We start from the raw sequence: 20,844 nt of genomic DNA, 5'->3' as shown, positions 1-20,844 counted from the left end.
ACTCTTGCTAGAATGTAAATCAGGTTGGAATGTAGCACAGGAGATAAGTTCTCACCAAGAGACATACTTTTAAAAAATGTAGATGATAAATCCATGTTAAGTCTTTTTGATCATGACCCCTGCCCCCCAAACAGAGTGATGCTCTTTGGAAAGGAGCAAAATCTCCGGGGCTGTTGTTTTCAGCTGAGAGTGAGGGGCATTTTCTGATGGGTGTGGAGCATATTCCAGATGGGCTGTATTGTCCTTCTATCAAACCATGTTGGAAAAACTCTGACTTCCAAAGAGGAAAATTAGCTGGAGTTTAAGTAAACAAACAAATAAAAAGGGAGAGAAAGTAAAATAGGTTTTGGAAATCTACCGCTGAGAATGAAAAAGTCAACTATGCACACAGTCATACCAATGAAATAAAGAATAACTAATCATAAAATACAGTTTTCTATCCAAAGATGTCAAAATCATTACAAAGAGTGAATGTCGCTCACATGCTGGTCCTGATCTCTGCATATTTTCTTTCATAAACAGGTAAACTGAGGCCCCTTAAATGTGAGAGACTTTCCCAGGCTCGTGCACAGGCTCACCCACTGCTTAGGGGACTGCCTTCCTGGAGTCTTTGGCCTGGGCAACACTGCCAATCCACCAGGCATTTCGTCCTATAAATAGCTCAATATTAGACATTGTCATGAGGCATCACCCTGCACACCGAGGTCTGCTTCATTATCTCAAGGTCTGCACATCAGCGGCTGCCATACCAGCTCAAAAGGTGCACTGCATCTCTCTTCACTGCCTCCTCGTTCAATGGCCATTTCTTTCTCAGAGACAGGCTTAAAGCAGAGCGGGAAATTTAAGAATTAAACCACAGCATTTCAGAAGTTCCTTTTTTTTTTTGCTGTCAAGAAATTATATTTTTATTTTATGCAAAAATAACCAGGAATGACACAAAGTGTTAGCAGTGCGGCAGCAGCCATGCTAGTCGCTATTACAGATCCAGCATGGGGCATGGAGGAAGGATCGTGTCCCGCACCCTTTTTCCACGAAGGGACAGTCCCACTGCATCAGGAAGGGTGTCTGCAATGAGCTCTGCCCACATCCAAACCAGTTTTAATTAGGTTTGTGACAGCAGGGAAGTCCCAGCAGCCAAGGCGCCAAGGCAGACTGGTTCAGCCCCACGGGGGGGAATCCCAGATGGTGGCCTGGGGACCTGCCTGAGCTGAGGAGCACTCAGCAGCACCCTCACTGTGCCCATTACCTGCTTGCTCAGACACACATGCCCACCCTGCAGTGCCGTCTCTGACTGCGCTGCTGGGTGTATCCCAAACGCCAACGTCACAGACAAGCTGGCTGGGAGACTGTAGTAGCACATTCAGTTCTGTTAACTTGTACTGCTGTCATGAATTCAGAGCCAGCCAACTGAAACATTAATGATCTGGTAAACTACGAAAAAGAACCAACTCAGAGTGAAGTCTGCAGCACAATTACTTGACTGTTTGGGATGATGAACACCCATAGTTCCTCAAGATTTCAGCAGGAGGTGAGGGGTTTTGCACTTTTGTAATTCAAGTATATAATTAAGAATAAAAGTACAGCAAGGAACAAGTCCCCGTATCCAGCAGTCCAGATAGTGAAATATGTGAAAGAAATATCCTGTACTAGGAGGACGTCGCTGGCTGCAAAAATCATACAAAAAGAGTATTCAGATGAGCCACTACACTGTCTGGTAATTCTTAGAAACACTGCAGAGGTGACTGCCACACCAATTTCACCACAGACACCAACAGCACTTCCAGCTGAAAAACAACCTTAGCTTTTCTGAAAGGTTTTCTAAGAAATCCTTTTTTTCTCCTTTAGCAAGCCATGACTCATTGCTCAGTATAGCACAAACAGCCACCAGATACAGAAGCTTAAGTGCCAGAAAATGCTCCACTAGCTCACAGAGAGTGTTTCAAGTGGGAGCTTCAAAACGGCCTCCAGAACCACACTCATGTTCAAAGGAGGTGCTAGAGAGCACGGCTGTGTGAAATTTGGCAATACAGCTTCACTGGCAGGAACAGGGAGGTTAGTTTTGGCTCACATGAGATCCTCCACCCTGTATTTCGCTTTGAACACTTTTAATGAAAAACTCAAAGTGAGATTCAGCTGCAACCATCAGGTTTTATCTAAGGTTGGTCAAAATCAAAAGAAATTTGATTTCTGTGTGCATAACTTTGGGGGGGGAATACATTTCTTCTTAGAAGAGGCTCTGTATTTTGAGTTATCTTTGGAAGAAAAGGCAGCCGGGAGACCTATAATTCTCTCACACATATGCAATGCATGCAGGCAAACTAAACATCGATGTGGTGGAGGATGGGGTGAATAGGTAAATGCATCATCCAACTGGGCAGCAGACAAGCCTGTCCACTTTACTACTTCCAGAGGAACAGTTAGTCACTCCTCCCACCTATTTGCAGCAGCAAAATGAGAAAATGCTGGTCTTCAGCTTGAATAGCCATTTATTTCATTCAGAGAATCTAAGGATGCCTCTAGAAGAGCTACGATGCCCAAATCATTATAGCTTGCCTCTTACCATGATGTGTTTTGGAAAATCTCAAGCCCCAGAACATGACAAGTGGAAGGAGAAGGAGGTAAATCACAAAGCTTCTTATTCTGAGACAAGGTGGGAGGAAGGACAGAGAAAAGCCATTTGAGGATGGCAAGGTGGAACACAGGATAAGCAGGACAGCCAGCCCCGCCCCCCTTGACAAACATGCAAGCGAGTTGGCTGCCTGCCCTTCCAGGATCTCCAAACACATCAAAGGCAAGAGGTGGTTACAGGCCACTAAGACTCTTTCCACTCAGAAGACCACCAATGTTAAAGGGAGGGTTCCTGCCTCCTAAAAAAAAAAAAAAAAATCTTGATAACTCAGACCAGCAACATTTACTTCAAGTTTTTTGTTCCCTGTAAAACCAGAGAACATATACTTAGCTTTCCTCTTCCACAGACTACACTGAAAATGTCAGAAAACAAGACAAGCTAGCTTATAAATAATTGCAAAGCCCCTCCTGAAAAAGGTTGAGAGGGAGGTGGGATGAAAGCTCCCAGCCAGGAAAGCTGGGACTGCCAAGGAGCAGAACAGAATAAGGGCAAGGACGGTGTGTGATATCCCAGCTCCATCTGTATGCAGAAATGAAAGGCATTGAGGAAAATATCAGTGCGGGTTATGGCAGGTGTTCCCAGGTGTGGGGAAATCCTCGGGGGAAGAGCACCATCAACAGAAAGTACAGCAGACCTTATAAGAGACAGCTGACGTGGCAGATCCTACAAAAGCTTGTCTGCAGTATCTGAACATCTTTTGTTCTCTAGCCCCATTCTTTCACCTGGCAGCTCGCAGATGAAAAGACCTGAGAGATGTTCCTGTCACAGGAGACTTTTCCTCAAAAGGCTCCTAAAAGGAGGAGGGACCAGGGTAATGCGGGGTCCACTACAGGGGATGCATGGCAGAGGAAGCTTTACCCTTCTAATAACGACTCTCCTACATTTCTGGAAATTCTCCCTAACCCTACCCCCTCGCTACCTGCAGAGTGATAACAAAGCCAACATTGTCCATCAAGTCTCAATCTGAAGTGACTCATTTATTCTCAGGAGCTTTGTGTTCATTTTTTTCAGCCTGGCATCCTAAGAAAACAAGGTTTATGTGATCATATTGCCTGTCATATGTCTTAACTGTTTGTCCCTTCCTATTAACTTTTGAATCACACTGGACTGAGGATAGAGGGCTCGGAGAGAAATTGAGTTTCTCTTATAGAAATTGAGTTTCTGTGAGATTGGCAAACCTACCTTTGACTGGGTAGGACAGAGACCCCAGTTCATGTCTCTGCTGAGAGGAAGGCTAAGAACAGAGTCAGCACTTATCCCCGCTCTCGGGCCTGTCCGAGGCAATCGGCACGCGTGTGCCGCCCAGCCGACCAGCACAGCTCGTGCTGCTTCTTGTCCTGCTTGCGGGCAGAGGATGGGAAAGGGAGGTGGGAGTACTCTGCAGGGAATGGGGTCGGGTCGGGGGCTGAGCTGGACTACTACCATGGAGAAATGCAACAGCATAGCAAGTACAGCCTCATACATAAGAAAACTTTTTTTGCTGCCAAATTGCCTGTAACTTCATGATACATCATCAGGGACAAATGCCAGTATTTCTCAAGTACTCACTGAATCCAGCATGTAGCCACACACAAAACAGCAACTAGTCGGAAAGTTCATCCATTAGATTTGTTGCTAGAACTTCATCTTCCCTTTTGCCTAAGTATGGCAAGCAATAGAGAAGTCACAGTGAAGTCATTTTATCTCCTAGTGTCGCCACTTTCTAGGTCTGCACAATTAATGCAGGGTTTCTTGAAACAAGTAGAAAGCATGTGATGAATCAAACGTGAGCGCTCTGGAAACAGCGCTCCCGTAAGACCGCGCGGCTTGGCTCTCTAGTGAGTTTGTGCCGTTGGTAAAAAGCAGCTCTCCGCCCCAAGTGAGCTCTGCAGGGGTGTTTTCCTGTATCGACTGACCAAACTATCAATTTTTAAGGAAAAGTAAAGGAACAAAAGAAAATGTCCCTTTTTCCTGTAGCACCACATGATAAATTTCATTCGCCCCATCCTAACTGCTTCTAGTGACAGTGCAGTGTTTGTCTGAATTTTTAACAGATGTTTCTAAGTACGCTTGACCACTTCTCTCTCCTGAGGATTTCTGCAGTGGGATAGCTCTAGATAGTAATACAAACAAAGCTTGTAAGAGGCTCCTGGGGATAAATCTGTAGACGCTGCATCTAGGATGGGTGTGGGTATGGGTCCAAGCCTTATGAAACTTTGTAACTATCCTCTAAAGACTAGCAAGCTGGACTGACCCTGCCTGCAGATGTTTTTCAGCTTACCAGCCCCAGAGTGAAAAGCAAGACAGCTTACAGATAACTGCAACACTCCTGAAATAGCCCAAGAGCGGGATTTAAACTGAAAGTTATAAAAGCAGGAATATACTGGAGCAGAACAGAATAATGCAAAGGATGATGTGTGATGGTGTAACGCCATTTCAATTCAAAATACCAAAGATGCTGCAAAGGGGATCAGTCTGGGCTGAGGCAGAATTTCCCAGATGTCAGGTTACCCCTGGGAATGCACACACTGGATTCAACTGACAGGTGTGAAGGTACTCATGCAGTCAGAACACAAATTGCTTTAAAAAAATAAAATCTCTGCTTTCATTTTAAAAGCAAAAGAGTACCTCGTGCTAATGCCTGGCAGGGAGGCAGTGGCATCTGCCTGAGTTTGTACACGGCCTGAAACAATCAGCCAAACCACAAACTGTTGTTGCCACGCTCATGGCCACTAGTTTACATTATCAAAAGGTAGCCATAGCTATTTCATACCAGAATGAAAACTATTAAAGCTATTGTCAGCGTTTCACAGCAGCTGAAACTGTTTTTTCAAAAGGTCAGTCTACTAGCTGGCGAGTGAAAACAAACAAGGCGGTTGTGCCAGCCCTTAGGATGTGGCTGCATCCTGCAGTCTGGTTTTGCATTCCCTTAAATGTCGGGCAAGAAGCAGCAGCGAGGTCTCGGCGGAGCCCGACTGCCCTGCCAGCTGCCGGGGGGGCGGCCGGCGGCTCCTCTCCTGTGGGGGGGCAGGCGGCGGGGCAGCGGGAGGCGTGGGGCGAGCCCCACGCATGCCCCCACCACAGCACGCTGCACCTACTTCTTGCTGGGGCACAGAAAGGGATGGCTGTAGAGGACAGCGCCTTTTTCAACCCCATTCAGCTCTGTGGCGGGTGTGTCATTCACAACAATACCGCAGCCCTCCCCCACCCCCAGAAAAACCCATAAAAATCCCCAACCTGAGAAGCTCTTCCCCACAAATAGCATAGCATTGCTCCAAACACCCCCACCGTCAGCACAGACCAAGCATTTGCTGTCATCTGCTGTATTAGCATTTCTGTTAACCCTTTTGTAAGATCATTTGACTCGGTTTCAAAATCCCTCATTCTGAAAAACACTTGTTAAATATTGGCCCTGACTGCTACACAAAGTGATAGCTTGGTAGTCACAACCCACAAGATATATTTAACTTCACAAACTCATCATCAATGGATTTTGAAAGCATCGTAGCCAACAGACTGGAAACCACATGCAATACAAACACATAATAGAACTTTTAATGTGCAAAGAGACTAAACAAAAAGATCCTTGACCTTCTTGCTTTCCCTTGCATACCATTATCCCCAGTGAGACAGCAAATGGAATGACTTGGAGAGCAACAGCTACCATGAAGCAACTTTGGAAGCCAATTTCTACAGTAGTTAAGCAGTTAATGGCGTTAATCAGAATGATAACTTATTAAATTCTACATTTCTGCAATAGCATTTTGGCATATCACATGGAGACCTCAGTAGCAGATCTTGCCAGGAAAAGGTCCCAACATCTTTTACATTTGCTTTTCTTCTTTTTTTTTTTTTTTTTATGCCATGTAAAATAGTGTCAGCGATGGTTGGCGCATCAGACAAACCACACTTGAATAAAAAGCTGTAGTCACAAATTAATCTGCAACATCCCAAATAGATTAATGAACAAATTGTTTAATTCCTAACCTTTACGAAGCAGGGATTAGTCTCTACAGCTAAATCCAATCTCTGTCTTTATCTTTTTAACAAGCAGTTGACATTTCTTATAGACCTTCCTAAAAGAGGCAACATTTACTGAACAAAGAAAATAGCAGATATCACTAACTCTCTCCATGCTACAGTAGCTAGGGTATCTATAGCACAAAAATATAAAGCAACAGAGTAGTTTATGACTATGACATGAAAGGACATGATCTGTGCGTGATGAGATGAATCAGGAAAACTACAGTTTCGGGCAGGCAGAACTTAGAGCAATCTTAGTTTTGTAAAGCCTGTGTGGAAAACTTACTGTTTTCCAAAAGAAATATCTGGCAACTTTTTGGCTCTGGGTTGCATTTAAATTCAATGAGGATGGAAGAAGCAGGGGATTGGATGAACAGCTTAATTAATTGCTTTCAAGAGGTAAAAAAGAATATCAAGATGTGCTTATGCACATCGTTTTCCCCTTTGTTGTTGCTGCTGTTTAATAGAATTAAATTCTGCACAGAATTTTACCCTTTCATTTAGTTCATTCTCTGTCTTCAGGAAAACGAGGAGGAAACCACTTGCTGCAGGATGTTGTGCCAAATGAGTAGTTCACCAGTTGAAACTATACCTCAATTTTGAAAATCAGTAATATTGCTTATATGCAAGCCCTAACTGTTGGTTTATTGATATATATGTAAATATACGTGTATCTGGGTACCTTCTCTTTGTTTGTGCAAAGCCTGCAACACAGAATGTTAAAATATCTCTGGAAAAAATAATTGGCCTTTTTTGTCCCCTTTGGGTACAAATTTCTGTTTTCAAATGAATGTGCAGGTTTCCTGTTGCTGCATGAAGCCTTCATTTCAAAATACCATCACTGGCTAATTCTAGGTTTAATTAAAACAGAATGTTTTATATTACAAACACTTCTTTTTTTTTTAGAGCATATATCTTCTTTACCTTAATGTGATTGCTGACTATTAAGAGAAGGACACTTTTTTTTTTTTTTTTTTTAAATTTAATGAAATAATTCAAAGTTTTACAGCAACTCTCTTTATGGAGGCAACTTATGCAAGCACCGAAGCCTTTCCAGAGAAAACAGGATTCTCCCCACCTCCCTCTGGCTTTTCTCCCTACTGAATGCCATGGCCTGCACTCAACCAAAGGAAATGAAAGACAGACTGAGACAACAGCATCACGTGGGTGAAGGTCAGATTGATTTTCAGCTTTGTGGTGCTGTTTTATCACCCTCAGGACAAAAGTTAAGCCCTTCATTTTTTTGTGTCTGCTTTAACAGAGCAACTTGTTTTTTCCTGAAATTTTGGTTAGGCTCCATACCACCAGAATTATCAAGGCTAGCCTAATTTAAAACATTTGTGGTGTTCTTCTTCCTCAGAGTAAAATCCAGAGCAGCCCACACACCACAACATTTCTATCCATGAGTTTTCTCTATTCCCTATGTACAAATAGTGGCTTCTTGAAACTACTGAGGTTTCTGCAGTGACATTCACTGACAGCAAAAGAAGAGTGGGATGCAGCTGCTGGCTGTTCAGCAATGATCCTGGGCACGGCGAGAGGAACATTTGCTATCTCAAAAGGGGCAGATTCACAAATTGTTTTTTCTCCCCATCCTCCTTCCCTCCATCCTTCCCTCCCTCTCCCCCCTGCTTGGAGCAGCCAAGCTCTCCGAGAGCTGAGCCTCCCACCTGTCACTTGGTGATCTGGACATGGACGGCCAATTACTGTGGCAGCCAGTGGAAAAGCAGACAGTTTTGCTGGCTTAGACTGCACTTCTCCCAACTCCAGTACCACTTGCAAAATCATTCCCCCCAACTCGCTGTAAGGACTGGCTCTCCTCATTTCTCTTTTAATTGACTGATGCTCCCCCAAAGTAATGATGTTATTTTCAATACAGCCATTCTTAGATAGTCAGGTCTTCAAAACTGAACTAATTAACATATAATGAAGCACTTTTTACATCATAGATATGTATGTGTATACCTAGTTATTGAGAGAAAGAGCATCTTCCCTCCTGATGTTTGCATTTCCAGAGTTCAAACTGGCAGCCAGAAAACTCAGTATTCTCTCATGTAAGCTATGAGACAAGAAAATCCTACTCACTTTCACTTCCTTTTGTTTTAAATTTTGGGTTAAATTTGTCTTATTTGTGTGAGGAATGCAACAGCATTGTGACTGCCTCCTAAAGATGACAGTTTATCCTCCATAAAAAGCAAGGAATACTATCTGCTTTTATATATACCAGAGGTGCTGGTCAAAATCAAACCCAGTTACACTGGATACCACTAAAACACCTGATGGAAAACAATTCCTACATGAAACAGCTCTTGTAAAACAAGCCACAGCAAGTGTCTGTAAGAGAGGAAGGAGTAGAGAAGGGCTGTAAGGTGAGCTCTGGATGCGGTCTGAATGCAAATTAAATAATTTGCTAGGTTTTGTGAACAAAGATTGGACTAACACATCTTTAGCTCATCTGAACCTAGCTGAGACTGCCTCTGAAACACCACATGGAAGAGTCCCATTTCTCACAGCACCTCGAGGAGATCTGCAGATGCTGGTCCTCATGGGATGGTTCGAGGAAGGCTTTGCACATGTCCGGAGCCCCAAGGAAGAGCCGGCTCTGGGACAACGGACAAAAAAGCAACTGCAGCTGCCAGTAAAGGAGAAAACAGTAACACAGTGAGGTGTAACTTAAATGCATAAACTGTGAAGCGACTCAGTTACATGCGGGGCCAGGAAAAGGGCAAATGCCAGCACAGCCTCAGGGAGAAGACTGCCGTGAGCAAGATGTGAAATGGTGGCCGTCCAGAAAGGAGCAAGGAAACAGCCTTGGAAGAGGGAGCCCACAGAGACACAGAGAGAGGGCACAGACAACAGGGAGAGGGAAGGGAAGAGAGCGGTCACCCCGAGGAGACGACCAGAAGACCTCACAAAAGCAAAATCCCATATGATGCAGAGACAGACCACAAGCTGAGTATCATCGCAAATGTTAAAAAACTGTCCTAGAGGCATGTTGAACTTTTGGCTGGTTTTGGCTTGGTTGGCCACTATGGTTTATTGATGCAGATTGAACGGTGTAATTCAAATCCGCTTAGACTACTCTTGGAGTCCAGTAAAATCACCTGCATTCAGTTTTGCTTGGAGAAAATGAACACAGGTGTATATATTTATATTCCTGTAGACTGCAAGGTCATAAAGGGAATTTATTCTACTTCTGTCTTCCCAAATTTTCTAATGAATAATTAGTAGATGTAGATTTCTAAAATGACCATTTAAGATAAATTATATCAAATCTCATTTATTTTAAGAGATATCATTAAGTACAAAGTCTGCACGAGTGAACTGAGTTCACTGTAGAGGAAATGACTGGGAATTACGTTCAAAAATCTATTCAAATGTTTAATGTAACAGATTCCCTGGAGAAGAGAAAAGCAATGGGCTTCTTCAGCCTTTCCTTACGTCCTCCTCAGAAAGACTAACAGTAATTGAGTAGCAACATAAAGAGGAGTCAAAAAGTCTTTCACCATTACGCTGAGAAAGATTTTCAAGGAAGGCTAAAGAAGAGATGGACCCACATGCCAAAAGAATGGTCCCTTCAAGAGAAAGTTCACCCCCATGGTTACAGGTGTCACCAGCAACAAAACCCACCTGGATTAAAGACCTTGACTCTTCCACCAATTTCATGCATGTGATTAGGCAAATCGGTGAAGCCACAGTTAGTCATTTTCATCCAAAATAACTCAGGCTGTTAAGGGGGAAGGTCTTGAATTCTCCCCCAAACCCTGACCTCTCGTCCCCCTTATGTTGACATAAGGCTTGTGCATCTCCATAGGGCACCAGATCCTGGAGCTGCACAGACTAAAAATTAATCCTTTTAACTGTCAGCAATGTCGGCTCCCAAAGACAACACAAACCTTGCACCAGCATAAGGTAGGAGATGGAAGGAAGGAATACCCTTTTCAGTAACAGTCAAAACTTAAGCCAAATTAGAGTGATGATTTCTTAATTCCATGATGATGAAGAGTAGTACTTCCTTGTGTCAGAAAGGAGTTGCTAGTCTAAATGTTTAAAGATTACAAAGTGCTCAAATGCCCTAGAAAGTATTTAACATGAACAGACCAAGTGCCTTGAAAGTCCCAAATCAATTTTTTTGTTAGTTAAGACAATGAAAGCTAGTTGTAATAAGCAAGAAGTTTGAAAAACATTACCTGTATTTAATACACATAAATTTCTACTGAATATATTTTCAAAATTTTTGAATTAAATATGAAATTATGAAATCTATTTTTAAAATTTACCTTACTATTGAAAACACCTATTAAAATTACTTAAATGAAACAGTATTCAAAAGGTACATACTTGTTGCCAAAGCTTTGAAGAAAGTCAGAAGCTGCTTAGACCTCTGGTGGAGGTCTTCTGATGTGCAAACCCAGCTTGAAGAGCAACAGCCTCTCCAGCAGGTGCAGGGAAAATATTTCCTTTATTCAAGTTATTTGACTGGTTCAGTCCAATAACGAGTTTGTTCAGAACAGAGAAACTATTTGGCAGACGATCGCTAATTTGCTTCTTGCCAGCCCACAGTAAAGAAAGGCGTGAGACCCCTACGGAGAACGCAGGCACCCAGTTGAGGTTGTCCACGGGAGGCCACATACCTTGGTGGATCCATCCTGCTCACAGGGGACTGCTGTGCTGCATGGGTGTGGGCTGCCGGCCGGCACGGAGGACACCGAGCAGCCCTCCCTCGAGTCAGCACTTGGTGCAGGCTGAGCCCTGGGCTCCCGGACCCAGAGGCCATGCGGAGATGCTCCAGCAAGCGCTCCAAAAACCAGCCAGCTGAAGAGGACCAACCCATGCTGGCATGTTTCCCTAAAGCCAGCCGGCACCGGGGGGTGGAGGCTGCTTTCTGGCTTCCCCAAGCCTGGAGCACAGTTAATAACATGCCAGCTGTATCTGCAGACAAGCCAAGTTTAATGAGGCTACAACAAAAGCATTCAAATATGCACTACAGAACTTCTGTGGGGATTTTTTCTAGAGCTTGTTTTAAAAAAATGAAAGATAGGAATTCTTGACAATGTTTGTGCACACACTTCCTTTATTTTTAATTGATTTTTTTAAAAAAATATATTCTACAAATTCAAAGAAATCAACATCAGGAGGACTTTTTTAAATCCCACTACTTCCAACAGCAAAATTATGTTATGTGATGAGTGCTTGAAATGTACTGCTGGTTGCTTTTTTCTTAATAAACATTGAAGTATTAATTGTATTTCCCCAACATGGCCAGACACCACCTTTCTGTCTGCCAGGTCTTCAGACCAGGACAAATACTATCCCTCGCCTCCTGCTCGGGAACAAGGACAGACACGCAAACGTGACCACATCTCTAGCACTAGTGATGAAGGAGATACCTTACCCTCTCGCTGTCTTATCAGCCGTGCGTTACCATGTGCCTCAGTCTCTTACTCTGGGTCAAGATACAGGAGGTATCAGTAAGAGGATTGCAAATATGCATTTGGAGACAGTGGAGGGGGCAGCAAAAGGAGTCTGCTCAGGCATGAGTGGGTGGAGAAGGTGGAAAAGGGGCAATTCCTCACTGTCTCCTCCACCAGAAGAACCGGAGGGTATCAAATGAAAGCAGGTGACAAAGCTGAAGTGAACAAAATGGGATATTTTCCCCAATGCGTAATTGAACTCTGGGTCCCCGCCACAGGAAATGCTAAATGCGTACCTTGCTTCAACAAGAAACTTCAAAATGGAAATTCATGGAAGACGATTATCTGACGAATTTAAGTCAAAAGCACCAAGAAGTTCCCACGTAAGTTTACTGACAGCTAGGAGAATATTCTGGGGAAACGGCACTATGGGACCATCAGGCTGGCTCGGTACAGCCATCCTTATAGGAAGACTACTTACCCTATGGTCTGCTAAGGGATGGGGGAAGAAATCAGGAAAAAAAGCAGACTTTCAATGCACCTCTCATTCACTGCTCACATCTGCAGTCTGAAGATCTTGATGGCTCTGAATCCGCCAAGGCTGTTGATTTGGCCAACACGGTTTTGTCCCTCAACAACCCACAGGAAGGCAATGCACACCCTTCAGCAGTGCCCTAGCCACAAACAATCTATGCTCTTGTCCATCTGAGACAGGACAACCCCAGCACATCCTCCACTGAGCTCTCTAAGGCATTATTAAAGGCCACTTTATAACAAGCACGCATCTGTTGTAGTCTCCAGGCTATCCTCGCTGCATTTCTGAATTGAGTTTCACATATTGGGTTTTGTCTACAACCCCCTGAATGCTGGGACCTGCTTATGGCAACAGTGATCCTCCTTCCTGCGGGCACGGCTGCCCTTGCAGCACTCGGCAGGCTCCAGCCCTGGAAGGAGCCTTTCCAGTGCAACCCCTCCCTCCTCTTTTTCAAAACACATTTATTATTTACTTAGATTGCTGTAATGCCAAGAAACAAACCTGCCCCTACGCAGACCCACACAATATTCCCTCTGCTGTAACATGGCGGTGGATTATCCTTTGCAAACAGAAATCCAAAGCGCGGGGGGAAGAAGAGGTGGAGCTCAGGCACCCCCAGTGCCCCCAAGGGTTGTGTGAGCCCTGGGGTGGCGCAGGGGGGAGCCAGTCGGGCTCCAGTTCCCGAACGCGGGTCCTGCCACACGTGGGAGCTCTCACGGCCGGCACTGGGCAGCTAGCTCTTGCTTCGCAGCACTTGGGGTGCTTTGGTCTCCCCATTTCTGATGCAGCAACATACCAAGAGGCGAGAGTGGCTTTTCAGACAGCCAAGTGCCGAACTGTTCAAGACTTCAAAAGGACACGTGCTTTCTTTAGGAGGCCTCGTTTAAAACATGTACCGACTTTCTCTTCTATCCATTTTCATGTATACCTGCGCTTACTTTTCAGACTATGTTTTGAACTAGATAAAAGTAGATAAAAGAACTCAGTTAAAGTAGCAAGACTGAAACAGTCCCTTGCCGATACAAGCACGCTAACGTGTCATCCTTAGCTCCTCACTGGGCCATATGTTTAAAAATGACAGGGAAAATGTTCTTCCTGTGCGAAAAACAGATGCTGCTTGAGGAAAGACATCATCATTGCTAAGAAATGTTTGTGCAGCTTCAGAATGCCTCGCCGGGCCATCCACGATGGCTGCTGGCTACGGGCTGAGAAAGGGGTAGGGATAGCTCATTACCTCCCCTCCTACCAGGGGTTTTGGTTATATGCAACCAAACCGCCCGCAGCCGTGCTGGCAGCGCTCCTATCTGCACGCGCAGTGCCTGGTGCTGCCTCCCTTGCCGCTGTCCCCGGAGGGACCCAGCACAAAGGTGGCAGTGGCGATTTGCAGGGGGCGGCGCCTGGTGCACTGGCACGCTCTTATCGGCGAGCACACTGCCCGGCTCCTCGCGCCGGCTCCCGCGCGGCCCGGGGGCTGCCGTGGGCTCACCGCCGTGTCCCCGCTGAGGCCGCAAAGCAAATCCTGAGCTGGGTGTTTATGGCGAGCGAGCATTGTTTTAAATTCACGTGTCCCGTCCCCCCCGCAAACCCTTACAGGCACCGGCACGCCTGCAGAATCCAAGAGACAGCCAGAGAAACAATTGCAGAGGCTCAGCCCCTGCTAAGGCTTCCCCGTGCCGAAGGGGCGAGCGCGGGGCCGCGTGCCCTGGCCGGAGCGGAGCAAGCCGGGGGTCTCACCTACCTTCGCCTGCTGGATGACCCTCCGATCTGCCGGATAAGCGACACTGTTAGGGAGCATAACACTTTGCACAACTTTGACAAACATATGCAATACATTAAATGCTACGCTAAAAGCACCTTTGCAGGCAGCCCCCGCTCATGCCAAACACCCCGCGTGGGCGCAGAACCAGCGCTGGCGGCCAGCGCACCGGGCAGCGCCGGAGCTCTTGCTGGCCTGCGGCAAGCGGCAGCTCAGGAAACACATTGCACAGGATGCGCTGCGAAACCACCGTATCAGCAAAGGTTACCATATGCCTTGTCATTTAATTTGCAACTGTGCTTCTGTTTGACTTCAGATCCAAATTCAGATACGGGAATATGCTTCATGTTCTACGTGATAAATACATTTTTCACTGAGCACCTGTGTAGAAAGCCAGGCAGCCCAGCACCTTACCAGCACACTAATTTTCTGGTACGTGTAGGCAGAAGTCCCGGAAAGAGCCTCCTCGCAGGCTGGGTGGGAACCTCCAGGTAAACTCAAACGTTACCTGCGTGACAGCGGTCAGGGGACCTGGACCCCGGACCACCCAGCCAAGCATACCCCTGCACTAATCCGGGGTTTCGGAGCTGTCGGCACCAGCGGGCACAAATACTGACTACGGGGAGGCACGCCAAGTGCCTGGGCACCGTGGCCGAGGCGGCTGCCTGAGCCCTCAGGAGCCCTGCTGCCCCTGCACCTGGAGGGGGGATGCCTGGGACAAACTAAGGACAGGAGCCTGCCCTCAGAGCCCTCCAAGTGATTGACAACAAACACTCTGCCCTGGTGCCCATTTTCAGATCTAGACATCAAGAACTGAGGACTCCGGGGAAAATCCGTGTTTTTACAGTTTGTGATATTACTGAGCTTTTCTGGTGCCAATTTTAAAACACTGCTACGACCTCTGGAAAGAAGGAAAACTGCATTTCAGCACAACAATGTAGAAAAGAACAAAAAAAGGAAACGTTATTTTTTTTAGCTTGAAACACTAGTCAGGTTAAGAGAAAGGAGCAGAATTCTGGCAAGGACAAGAGCACTCAGACTGAGCCACAACACAGTAATTAGGGCCAGTAGGTCATTAGAGCCACAGCTGTATAAACTAGGTGTATAATTAAGTTTCCACACTGCTTTTTCACAACTGTATTTCAGTTTCTTTTGTAGAGGATGATCAGTAATTCATTAATTTAAAGAAGCAACAACAGCAGCAGCAAAAAGACAGAAAATCTCTGACTTGCCAATCAGGTACAACAAAAGATTACAATTTGGGGGAGGGCTAATTTTGGAAATACATGTAAGAAGTCTCTCTTTGTCAGTGGGAAGTACAAAGTGCCACCTGACAAAAACGTTCATGAGACATCACTTGTTGACAAGCTGCCATGTATGGTTTTCTGGATAAGCATCCCGCATATACAGTTGCATGGCAATTATAATTCTCGTAGCAGGTGAAATACAAGAAAATGCAAAATTATACACTAGCATGACACAGTTATAATACCTCATTTCAAACGTAAGCCTGGTGTACAAGTTACAGGGCATTTAAAAGGAGCAACTGCAAGACTTTAATTATAAACTAGTTCCTACCGTACAGTAGTTTAGAAAAATCAGCCGCTTCCAAGCTGGCAATATCCATATATAGCTCTGCTGCTGTTTGAAACAGACAACCTGTAAAGTTATCAACAACAGAAGAGGACCTCATGAAATGCTCAGAGACCCCACCGTAACCTACTTCTGTCCACTTCATTGGTGCACTAATTTGCTTTAAAACACTCTACGTTCAGTTGAGAAACTGAAGAAAAAAGTTTACATGAAGATATTCTGACCCACAGGAGGAAAGGGGTGATATGGGTGGAAGAAGCAAAAATAACACAATAAAATACTGGAGCTAAACCCAGGCTAACGCAGGTGGATTAAAATACACAAGCAAAACGGCAAATCTCGTGGCTTTTTAGCCACTTTTCATCACACAACAAACAACTCGGCATCAGCCACCAGACGATGACATATCGCAGAACAGCTGCTTGATGTATGCAGCCTCTGGTGCTGGCTGGAGGACACAGTAATTTGTAAATCCACGTGCAATTCTTTACTCTTGTCACTAATGCTATAAGATAGCATCATGTTATAACACCTACACTGAAACAGCAGTGTGCAAAAAATGTATAAAAAAGGCTGCACATGATGCCGATGGCAATTACTTAGTCTTCTCTAGTTATGGGGACATGGGATACCAGTGAGTTTTAAATTAATTTTAAAAGCTTAACACATCCAGTGTATACACTAGGTGTGTTTGTTTATTCTCGGAGTATTTTTCAAGATGCTCGCTAGTTGTTTAAGGCACTAGTTCCAGGACTGCTGCAGGAGAGCTCATTTGTGGGGGCAAGCTGGGAGACAAGGGAAGACATGAGCCGGTAAGGAAATGTGATGTTCTTTCAGTACAAGCTGCCCCCATTTAGACCCTTTTCAGATCCCCGTAGACACTGGAAACCTACAACCTGCAATCACAGACATCAGTCATGAGCAAAAGGAATAAAAGGCACCTAATTCTGTCAGAAGGAGAACATCTCTACTATGCTGACATCAAAAGGAATGCCATGCACTTATGCTACCAGAGATGTCTAGATTTCAGCGGTGTTTTGTCCTCAAAGAAACAAGTCTGAAATACATGAAAAAGCAAGGGGGGAAATGGCTGTTTGTTACCTCCTTACATGTCAAAGCAGCTGCGTTCAAACTGTATTATAACTTCAGCGCACCGTAATGAATTTCTAAGGGATTCCAGTGAAATAGATGGTTTATCCTATTCTTTGGAGTGATCTCTTATAATCCTGCAACACCCCTGAGCTACAATACCTTCCTAACTTCAGCATCCCAAAGGAAGTCATTAGTTATGTTGTATTATCAGCCTGGTGATATTATCACTACAAATATTACCTGTATTGATCTGGAGCCATGTAGACACGACTGAAAACCCTGCTTCAGATTAAGACAGGTCAGGCACTGCATTACAACCTCAGATGCATCAGGCAGGCATTATAGGCAAAAGGAGTGCAGGGTAACTAAGGACACAGTCAAATAGCTTATTTTGTGAGGTAGTATCTTTAAAAACACCACACTTCCTAATGCGGTCTTGAGAGTTTCGCCCTGGTGGTGCAAGTCTTTTCAGATGAACTAACAAAGATGTGCATTTTGCACGCTTTGAACAACAATTCTTATGGCTATTGAACAAACTGATGGGTGGGTCTGAAAGGTTTTTTTCCTCGAGGTAAGATGTGTAAATATCAAGCAATATTCCAGATTGTCTTCATGGAAACATTCTCATTCCAGAATATATGAGTGCAATCTTCCTATTTACTTTAAATCACTTCAGGACACTAGATTAAACTAAATGGAAAACAGGCACTCTTGTTCTGGAACAAGATTATCCTCACATGGAGATAATTAGCACCTATTCCATGTATATGCAGATGGTTATATGGTGCCTTTTTACGACAAAATGTCTTTGTAAATCATCAGTGCATGTGAAGACAGTGAAAGAAGATGAAATTACGCTACCTGCAATCAAAAATTAGCAATGGGAATACTAACAAATTATTCTGATAGGTCTCAAAAAATATAACTTATTTTTCTTAGTCCCACTAGCAGAATACTACATTGAGGATAAATAAAAACTGAGGTGTGAAAACACTGACTATTGATATGAACAGAATCTCTAGATTGCTACATTTTAATCTATAATTGCCTCAGGAAAAAAATTGCTCCTTTTCATAGTGCTGTTGGTCAACACCATAACCTTACATTCCTCCTCTGGAGTCCCTGCCAGCAGCGCCCGCTCCGCTCCGTGCTGCTCCACTCCCCCAGTTGTGCCATTACAGCTGTTCTGGGGGACCACACGGTGAACCAGAGCCAAGCAGACCCCTGGGGTAAAAAAAGCCTTTCTTTTGGTGGGGCTCACCCCCAGCACCATGTGCACAACTAAGCACAACTCAGGAGACAGGGCAGCGACGGAGCAGCGGCCACCCGGGGACAGCCACTGGAGCCATGCCCTACTGCTGCGTGGCTGCCCGCTCACCGTGGCAGGATCCTGCCTGTCCTGCTCCCCACGCGGGATGGCGTCGGGAACGTCCCTCTGGCTGCTCCTTAGGAAAGGACCAATGCCCACACGGGCTGTGCGCCTCGCCTTCCAGTTTGGAAAACAAGGATTTTTCTATTCAATGGCATTTTCTTGCTTACTACCCTGCAGTAGAGTACGAATGTCATTTGCAGAAGTCTCAGGCCAACGCCACGGTTGTCGGCTGGCCAAGGAATGACGCTGCAAGAAGTAGCCTTTCAATTTTATGCACTTTCAAGTTTGCAGCCTACATACTGTTTAAACTAGAGCGCAGAGCAAGGAGCCCTTGGGGCAAGCATAGGACCGCAATCCCTGTCCACCTGCAGGCTAGGGAAGAGCCCCAACGTCCCTCTGTCCTTCCTCCCAGCAAGCAGATAGGAACGAGAGCAGGGGGACCTCCTCTCCACAGACCAGAGCGAGACAGGGGAGTATGCTTTTGGGGTGGGACTCAGACTGAGCTGAAGCACCCGCCTGACCCTCCTTCCCTTGCTGTACTGTTTCCTCTATTTTTTCTTGGCTGAGCATCATTTTACTTATGCCCAAAAAGAAGAGCAGAAAACATGGACTAATTACCAAACAAATTAAGTGGCCAGGGAAGAATATGCACTCAGGGGAAAGAGGATGGGATACTGCTGCACCAGAGGAGAAACTAACCCTTCTGCGCTCTGCCAGCCTCGACCTATCCATCTGCCGTAATAGCAACCGCCTAAAAATATTTTAGACGAGTGCGGAGGAAAAAGTGATGGCAGAGCATTCAATTCCAGGAAGGTGAAGGATGAGAATCTCTGATTTAAATACATATGAACATATTCTGTGCTCCCCCTCCTAAGATTTTATTTAATCTTTGGTAAAATCTGCGAAGCTTTTTACTACCCCCGTAAATCGGCTTAGCGTGCTCTGCAGAATACCTGCTGCTACCGCCGGCCATGCAAAGGCAGCCGTGTAAAAGCAAGATATGTTGCAATTGTTCACACCAATGCTCTGAGCTTGTTCTTACTTTACAGAAAGTGAAATCAAGATCAGCGTAGGCTAATGCTGTCCTCACTTCCATAAAATTCAAAAGGCGATGCAACAATAACCTAGGGAGAACGGTGTATTTTTAGGGTGGGATTACAAAACTCGCCCTGTGAATTTTAATCTCCGAAATCGTCATGTTCTTTTATGGGGTTCAGAGGCCTTTCTTCCTGGGAGTTTTGCACACTTCAGTCATTTAACTTTTTTAATCTTCCTACATTTGGAGAGAGAGGGAAAAATACCCTGCCTGAAACTTTTAGCATTAAAAAAACCCCACAACATTTTTGTCTAACATAATTACTGACAGATTCCAATTGGAAAGCTGTTGCTTTTATTTTAATTTTATTAAAGGAGTGAACAAAGGCTACCCAAGGCACCACAATAAAATTACATTAACTGTAAAATTACATTATTAATTCTTTAATCTCACTTGAGGCCTCAAGCTGTTGCTATGTCCAATTACCCAGCTAACCACCTGTCAGAACTGTAAAGCTAGTTTAACATTACCTCCAGGACAGTTGTGTGCCCTGTGTTCAGTCAGGTCTGCCAGTGAATCGAAGTCCTGCTGACAGTTATCGCAGGTGTAAATTGACTCATCCTCCATGTCTTCATCTTCCTCATTTCTCTCTTCCTGGCTTGTCACACTGTTCCTCTCTTCCAGGGCCCGGCTGTCCTTCCCTTCGCTCTCCAGCTCTCCTCCCAGGCCACCTGCCAACAGCAAGAACATCCTCTAAGTTTGAGAGGTCTGAAAAATAAGAGCTTTAAGAAGGATGTTGCACTTATTAAGATACATTTAATTACAGCTGCTCTCACATTATTCCCGACACCTTTCATTATATTAATGTGGTTTTTATATCATGCGGTGCAACAATTCTCAACTGTATTCTCTGCTGCTTAGTGCGAATCCTGCAAACACTCTCTCCTAATCTTCTCTGGTGGGTGTATAGCGGGAGCTTCTAACTCTCTGTCATATAAAGTTGTTAGTGTTTTATCACTTAACCAGATTCTCAAAGCTTTAAAAATTGGCAAGATTAATTACAGCCCGCAAAGAAAAAGCATGTGCTGAATTTTAATTCTCAATGCTCTCCTCTCCCCGCTGCCTCCAAGCCCCAATATTAGTAACAACAAGAAAAAAAATGATCTAGCTGAAGACCCCCAAAGCACGTGCATACCCCAGGACATGAGAAATCCCGCTGAACTAACAAGAGGCACTTTGCTGGGCAGATGAGCCTTGCGTTGTGCTGACCCAGCTGGGAGCAGACAGCATTGCATCTGACCTTCAGGTCTCTCAGATTTTTTTTTTTTATCTTCATCTGTGACCGGAGCGTGGGCTAGCCCAAACGTCTTTGCCAAAAAACCCACAAGTTTCATGCGCATTAGTGTACAAGGAGG

At 44.8% G+C, this 20,844-nt stretch overlaps 1 protein-coding gene across 1 annotated transcript in view; it reads right to left on the bottom strand.

The window, feature by feature from the left end:
• ZNF423 (zinc finger protein 423) overlaps window positions 1-20,071 on the bottom strand; it is a 182,744-nt gene extending 162,673 nt beyond the window's left edge. The window contains exons 1-2 of the mRNA XM_075715720.1: window positions 19,960-20,071; window positions 15,915-15,995 (exon numbers count right to left, since the gene is read on the bottom strand). Of these exons, the coding sequence (XP_075571835.1) occupies window positions 15,915-15,995; window positions 19,960-20,056 (178 nt within the window). The 5' untranslated portion in view covers window positions 20,057-20,071. The remainder of the gene's footprint in view (window positions 1-15,914; window positions 15,996-19,959) is intronic.
• Between the last annotated feature and the right edge of the window lie 773 nt (window positions 20,072-20,844).

This window comes from Pelecanus crispus, chromosome 8, assembly GCF_030463565.1.
Source record: "Pelecanus crispus isolate bPelCri1 chromosome 8, bPelCri1.pri, whole genome shotgun sequence".
Lineage (NCBI taxonomy): Eukaryota > Metazoa > Chordata > Aves > Pelecaniformes > Pelecanidae > Pelecanus > Pelecanus crispus.
This window is presented reverse-complemented; position numbering and strand designations above follow the sequence as displayed.